Source organism: Centroberyx affinis, unplaced genomic scaffold (assembly GCF_046629955.1).
Source record: "Centroberyx affinis isolate AG114_WGS23_722 - 3 ecotype Tasmania unplaced genomic scaffold, CSIRO-AGI_Caff_v1 ptg003987l_1, whole genome shotgun sequence".
Taxonomy (NCBI): Eukaryota; Metazoa; Chordata; class Actinopteri; order Beryciformes; family Berycidae; genus Centroberyx; species Centroberyx affinis.
The window spans coordinates 23,618-39,765 of record NW_027281804.1 but is presented as its reverse complement, the minus strand read 5'-3'; the positions used below and the strand labels follow the sequence as shown (position 1 = coordinate 39,765).

The 16,148-nt window shown below is 44.7% G+C and overlaps 1 protein-coding gene across 1 annotated transcript; it reads left to right on the top strand.

The window, feature by feature from the left end:
- Nucleotides 1–244: 244 nt before the first annotated feature.
- On the top strand, nt 245–15,709 carry LOC139663361 (serine/threonine-protein phosphatase 2A 55 kDa regulatory subunit B gamma isoform). The gene is made up of 9 exons (XM_071542008.1): nt 245–326; nt 6,013–6,110; nt 6,595–6,760; nt 8,268–8,380; nt 9,664–9,841; nt 11,095–11,259; nt 12,122–12,291; nt 14,622–14,713; nt 15,415–15,709. Exons 1-9 carry the CDS (start codon nt 245–247, stop codon nt 15,707–15,709), a joined length of 1,359 nt encoding a protein of 452 aa, XP_071398109.1.
- Nucleotides 15,710–16,148: the final 439 nt, after the last annotated feature.

Sequence of the window (16,148 nt, the reverse complement as noted above, 5' to 3'; positions counted from 1 at the left end):
AGATATGATCACTCACTAATACATCACCAGTAAGTTTTCTTTGGTGAGTGCTCATGGCCAAATGTGGTGATGCAGTAACTCAGTCCCTACCCCCCCCAATCCCCCTTCCTTATCCTCTCCCCTCCCTCCTCTCCCTTCCCCTGTCCCTCCATCCTTGCTCCTCTTGCAGGGCTGCTCCTGGCTATAGCCTGAAGAGCTCCGCCCATCCTGTCCACCCCTCTCCACCCTGGAGTCCTCCCCCAGGATGTTGAACCCCATCCAGGTCCTGTGCTCCGACATCACTACCCTTTCTCTGGAGCCCGAGCCGTTTGCCTCTTACACTGAAGGTGTGTGCTCTATCCTATTCTATCCCAGAAGACCATATTGGTGGCGCACACAGTTATGCATTATGCGGCCCCAGTATGAGACATGAGCTCAGAACCAGAGTACTGTGTGTGTGTGTGTGTGTGTGTGTGTGGGTGGGTGGTGGATGTGAGAGCGCGTGTGCGATTTGGGTTTGTGTGCAATTATGTGTGTGTCTCAGTGTGTGCGTGTGAGTACTTGGAGTTAGGCGAAAGCTCACGTGAGTCTGAATGGTATAAATATCCCGAACATCATTTTGTCTCTGTCTGAGTACGTGTGTCATCTTCTGTGAGTGTGTCTCTATTTCTGGAACTATGTCTTTTTTTTTTTTATCTCAGTCAGTCTGAGTGCCTTTGATTGTGTGTGTGTGTGTGTGTGTGTGTGTGTGTGTGATCAATTTCCTTAAATAGTTTGACCAGACGACACCCCGTCTCCTTCTCTGCAGAACTGTCCTACTTCTCTTTCTGTCTGAGACTAGAGGAATACACTCATCTCTCTGGGGTCATATGCACGCACACACACACACACACACACACACACACACACACATACACACACACACACACACATATATGAAGGCACATAGACACAGATAGACACCCATACATACACACACATATACACTCACAAAGACAGAACGATAGAGGCAGCGTAAAATGAGAGAGAGAGAGAGAGGGATGAAAGGAGAGAGAGAGTATTCTATTAAAACCTCCTGAATATGGGATTACATATCAGCGCTTATGAGACGCTGACACATAATCTGAGTTTTCAATATAGCCTGGGTTAGACTGGGTGTGAAACAGCTAAGCTCCTAATCTTTTTATATTACATTCTTCACAAATCTGTGGGACACAAATTGATTTTGTATCAAAAATGAAACACAGATTGGGGGAATTCGTGAAATATGACCGACAGCTAGACAACGTTTTCTCAGACAGGTGAAGCGGGATCGGTGGTGTGTGATGCTAATTGTTTGTGTCCATAACCATTAGGCTCACACTAGCTCTGCTCCATTGTGCCGTTGTGTGTTTGGAGAAACGGCAGATTCCCCGCTGTGCCAGGCTTAAATCACTCCTCTCCACACGCACTCAAACACAAACACACACACACACACACACATACACACCACTTTTTCCAGATAGCTCCAAAACTGCAGGACAGGGATCAATTTAACAATCTCCCTCCGGCAACGTCTCCCCTCGTCTCCTTCGCTCCCTCCCCTCCTCCTCTCCTTCATTCCCTTTATTTCTTTGGAGGGTAATTGAGTACGCACACTTGTGTGCACGTACACAGGAAATGTGGGCTGCTTGAGCTGCAGCGCACACACACTCCCAGACATACACACACACACACACACACACACACACGCCTCCTGCTGGGTGGTGGTTTGTCCTCGCTGTTAAGGAGTGTGTGTTTTTGGCTGGGCTTTAATGCCCTGTGTTTACCCAGACCTAGGATATCTATAATTGGGACTGTAGGACGTCTACCCCCCCCTCCATCCCTTATAGTAGCCCATTAAAAAAAAAAAAAGAAATCCCCCTCCCTCTATCGACTCCAAACCTCCCTGTCGCTGTCATCCCCCTTTCTTTCCCCAAAACATTTCCCTCTCCTCTCCTCTCCTCTCCTCTCCTCTCCTCTCCTCTCCTCTCCTCTCCTCTCCTCTATTCAGGCCCTCAGCAGTGTGTGAGTGTCTTGTCTTGTCCAATTTGTGGCCACAGATGAGCCCTACTCTTAATGTGTGCAATGGAGACTCCCTATAGAAAATCCCATCTCTTTGATCTCAGAGGAGCTGCAGTTCTTGGAAACGTCTGTGTGTGTGTGTGTGTGTGTGTGTGTGTGTGTGTGTGTGTGTGTGTGTGTGTGTTGGTGTATGTTTTTGTTCACAACCACGTTATTCACGTCCTGCAGAGAAACTACATGTACAAGCCAAGTGTCACTGTGTGCATTTATCTTGTGTTCTTGTCCTTGTTCCCGTTCAGTTTCACTGTGTAATAGTGTGTGTGTGTTGTGGATATACAGTATGTGTGTGTGTGTGTGTGTGTGGGCGCATGCATTTGCAATCGCAGTGTGTTCCCCCAGCCCCTGCAGTGTGGTGGTGAGTCAGACAAGGCTGCTGATGCTAATGGACTGTCTGTGGGAGACAGGGAGAGCTAGCTTGCTGTAGCGGACACACACACACACATGCACATCGCAGGACATCGACTTACAGCTTGACAGCCGACCAGACAGGCACAAACACACACACACACACACACACACAGAGAAGCATGCACACGCATGCGCACACGCATGCGCACACACATCAGTACACTGGCCAGTAGTGCTTCTTGGAGGAGAGCCACAGTGCTGATGATGCTTGTGCCTGTGCTTGCTGTTCGTATTCTTAGCAGTGTAGTGATCTTCCAATAGAGAGAGAGAGAGAGAGAGAGAGAGAGTGAGGGAGGGAGGGAAAGACAGATGGATGCAAGATGTGAGAGAGAGAGAGAGAGATAAAGCAGAGGGAGGATAAGAGACAGATTGTGGATGAGAGAGGAGAGAGTGTGTGCTCCATATTCTATTCAGCTATACTGTGTGCCGCTTCTGTGGTTTTGCTTAGCTTGGCTGTTTCTCTGTGTGACTGGAGACGCAGTTGTCTATGAGTGTATGGGGGGCGCGCGCACACACACACACACACACACACACACACACACATACACACAATCAAACACATACATTTGGTGTGTCCTTACGTGACTATTTGAAAATGCTCCGGTGGGCATGTGTCAGTGTGTGTATATGCATTTGACTGTATGTGTTTGGGTCTGTGTTTTAGTGAGTGTGCCTATGTGTGTGTGTGTGTGTGCATTAGCTATCTGCATGTCCTCCATTTGGATCACAGTGGCTGGCCCGTCTCCTGGCATTAATGCAGCACGTCTGTTATAGTGGACAGCACTGCAGCGCCCAGACCCGTAATTATTTTACCACGCTCCCTTCTTCCTGGGAGGATTGGATTGATGAATCCCACTTCCTCCTTCACCAGCACGCCATATACAGCAAACCGCTACGACTGCCGCTGCCGCTGGTTGGCTCAGCCTGTTACCATGGCAACCCCTGTTCACCGGAGGAACCCCCCCTTCCCTCCCTTCCTCTCTCATTCTTCCACCAGCACCACCATACGTACACGCTAGCATACAGCCAGGCAGTGGAGTGGCGTGGGGGAGGGACAAGAGAGAGAGAGAGAGAGAGAGAGTGAAATGGGGCAAAAGAGAGAAATTGAGAAACGAGAGATGGAAAGATGAGAAAGGGAGGGGTGAAAGGGAGACGGAAAGAGAGAGTGAGAGCCTGAAATAGAGGGAAGAAATTGAGAGGGAGGAATTAGAGATTGCCAAGACAGAGAGATCAAAGCTTGAGCAGAAGGAGGGAGAGAGATCAAGAAATGGCGAATTCAGAGGTGGAAACATGATAGGGAAAGAGGGAGAGAGCGATAGAGGGAACGCGTAATAGATGAAGTGAATGAGGACTAGGGTGAGTAAGGTTGTGTTGTGGTGGAGATAGAAACGGGGGGAACAGCCTCCCCCCATCGCTCAGTCTCTCTCAAGGCCGCCACATAACAGGCCAGGCTCACAGTTTTGAATCACTCAGCCTCTCAATAAACACACACTCCACGCTCTGTTTTTATTACAGTCCACGCTTATTAAAACCTGTGTCAAATCTGACGCTCAGTGGACTCCCTTCTATTAACCCATTGGGTTTGAAGTGAGTCATATTTTTAATGATATTTTTTCTTTTATTTTGTAGTGCAATAGCAGATTTGAGTTTTTCTATACAAACATTTCTCAGAGGCAGAGCTGCTCTGCAGGCTGAGGCAGAGTTAACCACAGAACCACAGTTTTTTTAGCGGTGGGAAGACCGTTTCTTTTAGCTAACTTGATTATTTCGGGCTGTCCGGTGGTAGTGAATCGATTCGTTCAGTCTGAAAGAAGGATGTTGATTCAGCAGCTGAGCCACTAACCCATACACTAGCAGCTGAACTGCTGGACGAACTGATTGAATCGTACAGTTGTAACCTATGTTGTTGGGCGTCACGTAAAGACGACAGTGAATGAATGGACAAGGAAGTTTAAGAATTTTTGAGTTTGTCTCAACTGTGGTTGATTACGCCCATTTTGGAGAGGGGCCAGCCAGCACTGAATACATTGCCAATTGTTTTTGTCCCAAATGCTCGCTTTGTGTTTAGAAGTGGGTCAGCTCGCTTACAATTGTAGCTACAGAGAGCAGATACTGATACTCAATTCAGTTCTGTTGGCAAACCAACTAGACTCGTTCACTTTAAAGTATCGTTCAAACGATACTGAGTACGTGAATCGACCATCACTATTTTTCAGAGCACAAGTAACTGGCAAACTTGAATGGGAAAAAAGGAACTAGATGGCAAAGAAGATCAATATTTTTTTATTATCAATAAAAAAATATATAAATGGCAATTTCTTTCATTCATGACCATGGCATTCATGATCTTGGAAGGTCAGCATACTAGCTAACTAGCTTATCTATAGCTATTAGGCTAGTATGGCTAGTTGACAGGTCAGCTAGGCTAACTAGCTAACCTAGATAACTTAGTTTGGCTAGATTGCATTTTTTCAGTCGGTAGCAAAAGCACTAAGCTTCATAATATTACCTTCCTCCCCTCTTACCGCTTTTTCACAGAGCCTAACGTTAGCCTAGTTAGCCAGAAAAACTCTTTTTATTTTTTTTTATTTTTATTAGATTATTTCTGCCTCCGGAGTAGCTCTGCCTCCCAAAATGTTTTGCAACTAAAACTGTGACAGGGAAGGTGTGGGAGATAGAGACAGAGAGGAGATGACAGGCAACATCAAACCACATTCAACCTTGAGATGTCACACGTATAAAGCATGCACTTCACAGACAGCCCAGCTCACTGCTCTTTGTCTCATGCTCCTTGTACAGTGTGATGCAGGATAGAGGCACTGAAAGCTTTCTGAGTCAGCCAGTGGTTAATAATGTGCTTACTCCTCATGTTACCGCCCAGCCTCATCTCATCACTGAGTCAGACTGTGTTGGTGTGTGTCAGTGGGACACAGAGCTAGTGATGGGGACATGCCTGTCATTCATACACACACACACACACACACACACACACACACACACACACACACACACACACACACACACACACACACACACACACACAGACATACAAGTCCCAGTGATCAGTTCAAGTGAGTTCACATTGTAGCAGAGTGTATTGGAGTGGAAATGTGTCATATTGGGACACAGATAACACCTGTGCCTAGTGTGAAACAGCTGTGTGTGTGTGTGTGTGTGTGTGTGTGTGTGTGTGTGTAATTAATGAACGTTTCTGTATGTATGTGTTTACATGTATGAGGCCAGTACATACTGTATGATCTTTGTAGTGTCTGTGCAAGTGTATACATGAATGCAAGTGTATTTGCATTAGTGGTCAAATATTATTTTTTCAATACATTCATTTGCATATTTTAATCCACTTACATGTTAATGTAGTTCTTGTTGACTTGGCTGGATTATATAGAGGCAGATGATCATAAACAGATTATGTAGATGAATGATAATGTGTGTTCAATTAGTTAATGGCTGCTCTCTCTCTCTCTCTCTCTCTCTCTCCCTCTCCCTCTATGTCTCTCTCTCCAGCTGATATTATCTCCACTGTAGAGTTCAACCACACAGGAGAGCTCCTGGCCACGGGGGACAAGGGGGGCCGAGTGGTCATCTTCCAGAGGGAACCTGAGGTAGGCACACACACACACACACACACACACACAATTTTTTCGCAGTTTTCACTCCAGCTGTGAAGGCGGTGAACACACACCGCCTCCCTCCAGCTACAGTGTAGATAGGTAGTTGATGCTCCTACTGTGTGTGAGAGTGATTCATTACAGGTGTGCAGGGTCGATGTCATGCTATTTTTTTGAGAGCATCAAAGTAGAGGTGACTGACTCTGACCCCCTTTGTTACATGCATACAGAAAATGTGTCTCTCACCTTCTCACTCATCCTCCTTTTCCCTCTCTTTTCCCTCCCTAACTCCTTTCTCTCCCTCTTTATCCCTCCCTACCTCCTTCGCTCCCCTTGTCGCTCTCTCGCTTCCCCTCTCTCTCCCTTCCTCTGCTTATCCCTCTTTTCACCATGCTTTCACACACTTTCTCCCCTTTCTTTCTATCATCCCTGCCTTTCGCTCTCTCCCTCTCCCTCCCTCTCTCTCTCTCCCCACTAGAGCAAGAGTGAGCCTTTCTCCCAGGGAGAGTACAACGTCTACAGCACCTTCCAGAGCCATGAGCCCGAGTTCGACTACCTTAAGAGTCTGGAGATCGAGGAGAAGATCAATAAGATCCGATGGCTGCCTCAGCAGAACGCCGCCCACTTCCTCCTCTCCACCAATGGTGAGAGACACCCCCCCCCCCTCTTAGAGGAACCAGGAAGTCACCGCAGTAGTGGGTGATACTTTGTAGAACAGACCAGATTCAATCTGAGGTTTGGATATTTAGGCTTTTGCAAGAGGTTAGTTCCAGTCTGCCAGTGGAAATATCACCAAACTACTGTAGCAGGTAGCAGATTAGTATGTTTTCCAAAGTTTGACGTTGTTTAAAACTCTGATATCTGCAGTGGTGGAAAAAGTACTCAAATCCTTTACTTGATTAAAAGTAAAAGTTCTGCAGTCAAAGGTTTACTTATGTAAAAGAATAGAAGTATTAGCAGTAAAATTTACTTAAGTATCAAAAGTCCAAGTACGCATTCTGTCTGAAGAATTGTTCCTTTCAGAGTGTTAATTATTGAAATATTTTAATTTTGTAGGTCGAACTGCTCCATATACTGTCGGGGAGTTTAAACTCTAACAATGCAACATATTTTATGAGCTTATTGTACGTTTTGCAAGTAAAACCTTATTCTGCAAAGTATCTAGTAACTCCAGCCGTCAGATAAATGTAAAAGTGTAAAGTCAGTACCTAGTAAAGTAAAGTAAAGTGGCAGTACCTCAAAATGCACTTGAATTACCTTTTAAACAATTACTTTCCACCTCTGGATATCGGTGTTCCCAGTGTTTGCTCCTAAGACAAGTGCCGCAAAATGCACTGATGCAAAGTGAAGGACATGGAGTTACTCCCACCAGTTGAAGTTAAGCCCACATTTGAATTTGGGTCACTTAGGTCAGGTCATTTCCCCTTGGCTAAAGGGATATTTAGGCTTATAAGTTTGCAGTGCAGACAGGGCTTTTCTGCTCATGCTGTACTACATGATTCAGTTACACAGAGGCAGCTACACTATAACGCATTAGGATCTTAGTTTGTGCCACTTGGAGGAGAGTTTACGGCTATATTGGAAAATCTACAGATTGTCCTTGAGCGCAGCGGTATTGATTTCTATAAGTACTATATTATTTATGATTGAGAGTATGAAAAATGTAAGACCTGCCTCAGCAGTTAGCTAATGCTGCTGCTGAGATGCCTGCTGTCATTTATTCAATATAATACAGAGACTCTCCGTGTCTGTTAGTGTTGATAAAATAATGCATCAGCGCTGTATGGCTGCTTTACAGTCCAAGCTGTCTGTTGAAGTGTGGTGGATTGTCTTGTTTATCTGTGAATAAACAAAACAATCTACCATCCATCCACCCTAATCTGTGGTTTCTGATGTGTTCAAGTGCCTGAGTGGACTGTCTCTTTATCATCCTGAAACAGGGCTTCTGTAAAACTTTATTTTTCCCCAGATTGATAAGAAATTCTATATTTAGCCAAGTCTGATGCCTCTTAATCACATCTAATGTGAGATTGTCAGATAGCTGGCTAACTGCAAAGCAAATAAACAAGCACCTATTATCCAGTTGTTCAATTTCTAAATTGTCACTGTCCTTCTGTATCTGACTGGTTAATGGTCCTGTCTGTCTCCCAGATAAGACCATTAAGTTGTGGAAGGTGAGTGAGAGAGATAAGCGGCCGGAGGGATACAACCTGAAGGATGAGGAGGGCCGCATCAAGGACATCTCCACTGTCACCTCCCTACAGGTAATACACACATATCTATCTATCTATCTATCTATCTATCTATCATCTATCTATCCTTCACATTGTACACGCACACACACACACACACAGCCACGCGCTCGCGCACGTGAACGCACACGCTGAAACATTCATAAATGCAGTAGGTTGGACAGCATAAGTAGGTCAGTGGGTGCAGATGTGTGTGCATGTGCAAAAGTGGGTCACTGGCGCAAAGGTGTGTGTGTGTGTGTGTGTGTGGGGCGGGGGGTGTGGGTGATATCCACTATTGCCAGCTGCACAGAGCAGCAACACGAGAACTGCAAAGGATTTAAATTGATGTTTCTGTTAGTGTTTCTATTTGCAGTAATAACCTATTGTATTCTTGGCTATCCAGATCAATGCACAGTATGGTACAGTGTGTCTTTCTGTGTCTGTGTCTGCATGTGTGTGTATGTGTGTACTCCCTCTGTGCTATATGTAAATCAGGATACACATTAAAGCTGTAAAGGCTCAAATGCTATGTAAATCATGTTCTGGCAAAGACAAATTGTTTGTTAATGCAAATGATGCTATGGAGAAATGCAGATGGGCAGCCAAATGAGCTCACAACACACATGAACTTTAAATTCATACATACATTAAACACTCAATCTCTACTGTGCAATTAAGGACATCCATGTGAATTTGGATTCTAGCATTATATGTGTTATTGATGTCAGTGGAAATAATGAATGCTATATGAATGTATGTTATTTATACACAGTAAAAATGTATACATTTATACACTACCAGTCAAAAGTGTGGATACACCTGATTAAATGTACTATGTTTTTCATTAACTTAAAGCCATTTTGATCTAAAGGCTTATGCTTTTGTTTGTTTTTTAGAGAAATATAAATAGTGAAGTTGATGTCTGTGTATGAATTTCTTTCCAAAGCCTTTGCCTTTCCATCAAGGCAAAGGGCGGCTACTTTAAAGAATCTAAAATATAAGATAGTTTTGATTTGTTCAACACTTTTTTGGTCACTGCATAATTCCATTTGTGTTATTTTATAGTTTTGATGTCTTTACTATTATTCTAAAATGTGGAAAATAGTAAAAATAAAGAAAAATGCATGTGTCCAAACTTTTGACTGATAGTAAAGGCTATATAAAACTCTGAATTGAATCTGTCCGCTGTATTTTAACCATCTCTCTGCTCCTAATCAGTGACTTATAACCTTTCTCTCTCTCTCTCCACCTCCATTCTCTCTCTCTCTCTCTCTCTCTCTCTCTCTCTCCCTCTCTCCTTCTCTCTGTCCCAGGTGCCGGTGTTGAAGCCGATGGACCTGATGGTGGAGGTGAGCCCGCGGCGGGTGTTCGCCAACGCCCACACCTACCACGTCAACTCCATCTCCGTCAACTCCGACTGCGAGACCTACATGTCAGCGGACGACCTGAGGATCAACCTCTGGCATCTGGGCATCACCGACCGCAGCTTCAGTATCCTTTTTCTGTGTGTGTGTGTGTGTGTGTGTGTGTGTGTGTGTTTTTGACTTGGGGAAACACAGCAGACAGTGAGCGAGGCAGAGACAAAATGCATAGGGTAGATGTATGCAAGGAGGCACATATGCAGGCGTGGGCACACTCACACAAAAGCAGGAATAGATTTATTAACGCATATATTCAAAGACACACAGTTATTCATGCATGCGTTAACACATTGATGTGTACACATGCCCAATAATCTATCCCTACCCACACACTCACACGTACACACATACACACACACACATACACACACGTGCACACACACATAAAACAAACTCCCAACACCCCACCATGCCAGTGCTTCCTTGTATAAAGAAATGCACAAAGATACACAGTGATGGGGGAGGGGAATATTATTCTTGTGGAGTGAAAATGTAGCTTAATGAATAATTCAAAGGCTGCATAAATATTTCAACCCTTTTTCTGGGTTCTAATCCAGCTCAATAGGACACAGTACAGTCACAGACGGGATTTACGCTATTATGCTATTACTTTTCTCCCAAACAATACCCCCCCAAGATACATTTATATTGGTATGTTTTATTTTCTGCTGTAAATAATTTACATACTGTGGGTTTACATACACTTGTAATTTTATTCTGTATGTGGATTTTGTACCCTCGTGGATTCCCACCCAAATTCAAACAAAATCTAATTAGTTCAGTCAGTCACTGAATGAATGAATGAATGAATGAATCAGTCAATATACACTACCAGTCAAAAGTTTGGACACACCTGATTGAATGTTTTTCATTATCTTAAAGTAATTTTGATCTAAAGGATTATTCTTAAATGCTTGAAATTTGTTTCTTAGACAAATATAAATAGTGAAGTTGATCCTATGTATGAATTTCTTTCCAAAGCCTTTGCCTTTCCATCAAGGCAAAGGGCGGCTACTTTGAAGAATCTAAAATATAAGATAGTTTTGATTTGTTTAACACTTTTTTGGTCACAGCATAATTCCATTTGTGTTAATTCGTAGTTTTGATGTCTTTACTATTATTCTGAAATGTGGAAAATAGTAAAAATGAAGAAAAATGTGGTGTGTCCAAACTTTTGCCTGGTAGTGTATATGAACAGTGGAGTGCAGCACATACAGAACACAGCAGGCGCCCTGGCTGAAACAGTCTGTAGGCTGAAACAGAGCGCAGGCCCTGGGAACCACCTTCTCTGTGTTGTTTCCCTGAGCGACGCCTCCCTCTCAGACATCGTGGACATCAAGCCAGCCAACATGGAGGATCTGACAGAGGTGATCACAGCGGCTGAGTTTCACCCCCACCACTGTAACTTGTTTGTCTACAGCAGCAGCAAAGGCACCCTGCGCCTCTGTGACATGAGAGAGGCGGCGCTGTGTGACAAGCACTCCAAACGTGAGTACGCCCCGCTGAGAGCCAGGGTGCAGAGACGTGTGTGTGTGTCAACAGGGTGTCTGTGGGTGGCTCCTGAAAAAGTCTGAACATGTCTTCAAAGAAAGGATCTTTTAAAGCTGCAATAAGTATGATTTTTCACAATCCAATAGCACACTATATTAGCTAGGGTTTGATAGGATTGCTGATCAACACCAATAACTCAATGATTACTTCGCCAGGTACTGAGATTTCTGACTTTCTGTCTGTTTTAGAACAAAATCTTTTTCACCATGCAGTGGACATTTCTTTGCACAGCAGGCCCTCTCTTTGACTGATACAGACCATGGCTGTAATTTGCAAATCATCTTTTTTTCATAGAATCTGCTTTCCTAAAAGGACAACAATTCATTTTCTGGTGTCCTTTTTCTTAAACTGCATATTTATAGTTTCAGCACTTCAGTCAGAAATAGACTTTAACAGCTTTGTTTCTTTATTTGGGTTTTTCAGTTGGTCTTAAATTTAATTCCGTGTAGCATTAAAAAGGCCTTAACGTCTTAAGTTTGGCTTTCTGAAACCTGCAGACACCCTGCTTAACATGCGCAGGGAAGCACACACACACACACAGAGTATTCCTCTATACGGTCTGTCTCTCACACACATAGAGTCAGACTCACTTGAATGATTTATTTATGTCTGCATGTGATCAGACACACAAACACGCTCACACACGTACGCTAACATACATCTAACACACATATCCAACTGTGTTCCTATACTTGAACATATACACTTATGCATAAACAACCCTCCACACCCATATCAAACCATGCTACCCCTCCCTTATCATTCTTGACTCAACCCCCCCTCCCACTGTCCTCTGCAGTGTTCGAGGAGCCCGAGGACCCCAGCGCCCGCTCCTTCTTCTCCGAGATCATCTCCTCGGTGTCGGACGTCAAGTTCAGCCACAGCGGCCGCTACCTGCTCACCAGAGACTACCTGACCGCCAAGGTCTGGGACCTCAACATGGAGAGCAAGCCCCTGGAGACATACCAGGTGGGTGTGTGTGTGTCTTGACTGTGTGTAGAGGGTTTAGTTGAAATACAGGAAACTCCAGCATGAAAGTAGTGGTACGGGGCAAAGTTTCCCCCCAGGTTTTGTTTTTCCTGCTGGCCTCTGCAACAGCATTTAGACCACAAACTCTCCACTGAAAGCCACTCTGATGAAATTCTTTTTGGCAAGGCGCTCTCTTGACTCTAGGCAAGGTGAACTAATCAATAGCAAGGAAAGCATTAATGTAGGTTGGTTTTTTTCTGCTGTGCTTGTGAATCCACTCAACTCTCACAGGGGAAAGGCCGATACAAATCACAACTAATATGCTGATTTTGAGCGATGATCTGGTTTCTCCAACTTTATACCGGTATAAAATGGGAAATCCAAACTGCTGGGGGACTAATCGCGTCTTACTGAAAAGGGGGCATTGTCATCCTGGAAAACACGTGTCCCATTCGAGAAAGAAATGCATCATGGGAAGAAGTTGATCTCTCAGAATCATAGTGATCAGTGGTGATGCGATTTTTCCAAAACCTTTTAGGGATAATTGGATTGATTGCATGCCAGAAAATGCACTCCTCATCAGTGCAGAGCCACCAGAAGCCTTCACTGTGGCCCAACTTTTTCATTTTGACCGTAGATGCATCCGTGTGTGCGTGTGTGTGTGTGAATGTGTGTGTGAGAGAAAGATACATAGAGACTAATTTATTATTATGGAGTGTGCGTGGGATGAGAGATTAAGCGTGCCTAACATGCTGTGAATATGTACACATATACGTTTCAGTTAATCCCTGTACAGTGCACTAAGCCGATAAAAAGAGCTTTTTTCCCCCTTTCACTACAGCTGTTTTTCACACACACACACACACACACACACACACCCACTCCATTTATCTCAAAATGAATTCGTAATGTCGCTTGTGAGTGTTTACAATAGGCCATACACTCTACTGTTTATGCATTCCTGCGCGGTAGAACTGTCCGTCAACTTCATGTTCAATATGTGTTTAGTATTCCTACCGCTGGCATGTGGGTGAACGTATGTGTGTGTGTGTGTGTGTGTGTGTGTGTGTGTGTGTGTGTGTGTGTGCGTGCACGCGCATCTGCCTGATGTGCGAGAGGCTATGAGGCAGCTGAGAGTGGGAGGCTAAGACGCACCGGTGCTATTTATAGGCGCTGAGCCTCCACTCATAAAGTGAAGCGGGAAGGAGGGATACCTTACACAGCCCCGACACCTAGATCTGCAATGCAGCAAGGAGAGGGAGGAGAGAGAGAGAGAGAGAGAGAGAGAGAGGGATGGGATGGTGTGATGAAAGGAGGAGAGGAGAATGAGGGGGAGAAAGAGAGGGAGAGTTGGTAGACGAGAGGATGAGAGAGATGGATTGGGATAGGTTGCAGTATATGTGTGGGGGAAGAACAACAGTGGGTGAATGGAAGAAAGTGAGAGAAGTGGAATATGGGGTTTGGGGTTAAACTCCTCTGGTTTGGCTGCATTAACACTTTTATTCCCCTTGGAACAAGAAAAAAAAGGAGAAGCAGAGTATGCAACGCTAAATCAAAGAAAACGTGGACTGAAAAAAAAAAAAAAAAACACGACTGTATATTCAAGTCAAGCTGACACAATATCATTTCACCCCCGCACGGAAAGACCCATGAGGGGAAAACAAAAATGTCACCGGGGGTTTGATGCACAGCCGTGAGCCGACCTCAGCTTGACCGTTTATTGATTTGCGAGGAGACTGTTGACTGCTGACTTTATGCAGAATGTGAAAACAGGGGGCTAATGCAGGTGGGGGGGGTAGGCCTCCGGCTGAATAAAGATATGGCGGTGTACATTTCAACCCCTTGCATCACTGGGCGGACACAATGCTGACACAGGCGGGCCGAAGGAAAGCGCAAGGGGGAAAAGAGTTATTAGTCAGTGAATATACGTGTGTGTTCATGTGTGTGTGTGTGTGTGTTTGTCCTCCTCGGTGGGTTAGGATAATGGAGAGGTGGACGTTAATGGATTTGGCGATATGGCAAAGGAGTTTTGATTAAAAATGTACCCCCGGCCCTCATATTGCTGAGGGCCGGTGTTGTGTCTTATTAGTCCTGCCTTTGGGGAGGTTTGTGTTACAACCTGCCCACTTTTAATGTGTTTTGTCTGTCCGTGCTCTACTCTGCTGTGTGTGTGTGTGTGTGTGTGTGTGTGTGTGTGAGAGTTTTGTCAGTGCTCTTCTGCTCGCTCTTCTATTTATAGCTTACAATTGTAATCAATACATGGGAGTGAAACTATGCACTGGACCCATTGTTAATCGTACCTGTGTGTGTGTGTCTGTGTTTTCCTGCAGGTTCATGATTACCTCCGCAGCAAGTTGTGCTCCCTTTACGAAAACGACTGCATCTTTGACAAGTTTGAGTGTGCCTGGAACGGATCGGACAGGTACCTGAAGTGTGTGTGTGTGCATGTGTGTGTGTGTGTGTGTGTGTCTCTGTGTGTGTGTGTGTTTTCTTGTATGTCTATACATATAAGGGAAAGATCTTCCAAGGTAGCCCAAATATAAATAAGAAAATGAACAGATAGGAAGTTTATTAATGCTCCATATGAAGTAGCTTGAAATGCGTTCCATAGCTGCATGTATATAAGCCTTTTTTGTGTTTGTTTGTTCATTTATGTGCTTATATATTGTGCTTATATCCTTTCGGTTTATTTTTTATACTTATAAGGACCATATGTCCTCACAAGGATAGCAAGATGAGGAAAATCTTGAAAAGTGAGGACATTTTACTGGTCCTCACTTCTTTTAGGGGCCAATTTGGATTTAGGGTTAAAGTTAGAATTAGGATTAGGTTTGGGTTAGGTTAGGTTAAGGTTAAGCATGTAGTGGAGAGGGTTAAGGTTAGGGGCTAGGGAATGGATGTAGCCAGTGAAGGTCCTCACAAGTATAGTAATAACGTGTGTGTGTGTATTTGTATGTGTGCATGAACAAGAAGAGACAGAAAGAATGTGTCTCCATGCTGTAGTAACTGAATGTTGTAGTGTGAGTGACCATACCAGATCAGAACTTGACATATCGTATCCTCTTTTGTCACTCCCTTCACTTTTCCTGTCCTCTCTTCTCCTCCTCCCCTCCCCTTACCCAGTGTGATCATGACGGGAGCCTACAACAACTTCTTCCGCATGTTCGACCGCAACACCAAGCGGGACGTGACCCTGGAGGCGTCCCGGGAGAGCAGCAAACCCCGGGCCGTCCTGAAGCCGCGGAGGGTGTGCGCTGCCGGGGGGAAGCGCCGGAAGGACGACATCAGCGTGGACAGCCTGGACTTCACCAAGAAGATCCTGCACACCGCCTGGCACCCGACCGAGAACATCATCGCCATCGCCGCCACCAACAACCTGTACATCTTCCAGGACAAACTCAACTCCGAGATGCATTAAGGGAGCGGACGGCGGCCCGATTTAAAAGTTTACACCCGTATACACACCTATGCCGGAATGTACACACACACACACATGCATACACACAAGAAAACACTCATGCAAACACACTCAGATGATCAGAGAACACACACACACACACACACACATGCACACACACGTACGCCTACTTATTCATACACTCCCACACCTCTTCCCCGGCCTCCCGGAACTGAAAGGACCCGCTCCAGGGCTAGAACAGGGAACCGGCTGGATTACGCAATGGATTATGGGTTGCGGAATTCTCTAAACCGTGGATTTCCTGATTGGTAATGTCCGGATTGTGCTTGATGGTGTTTTGATTGCTACAGGTCAGTTTCTGAGGGGCATGAATTTCCCCCAGACAGGAAAGACGTTTACATGTTTCTGTCTTTCTTTTTTTTCTGTTCTTCCGCCTCCT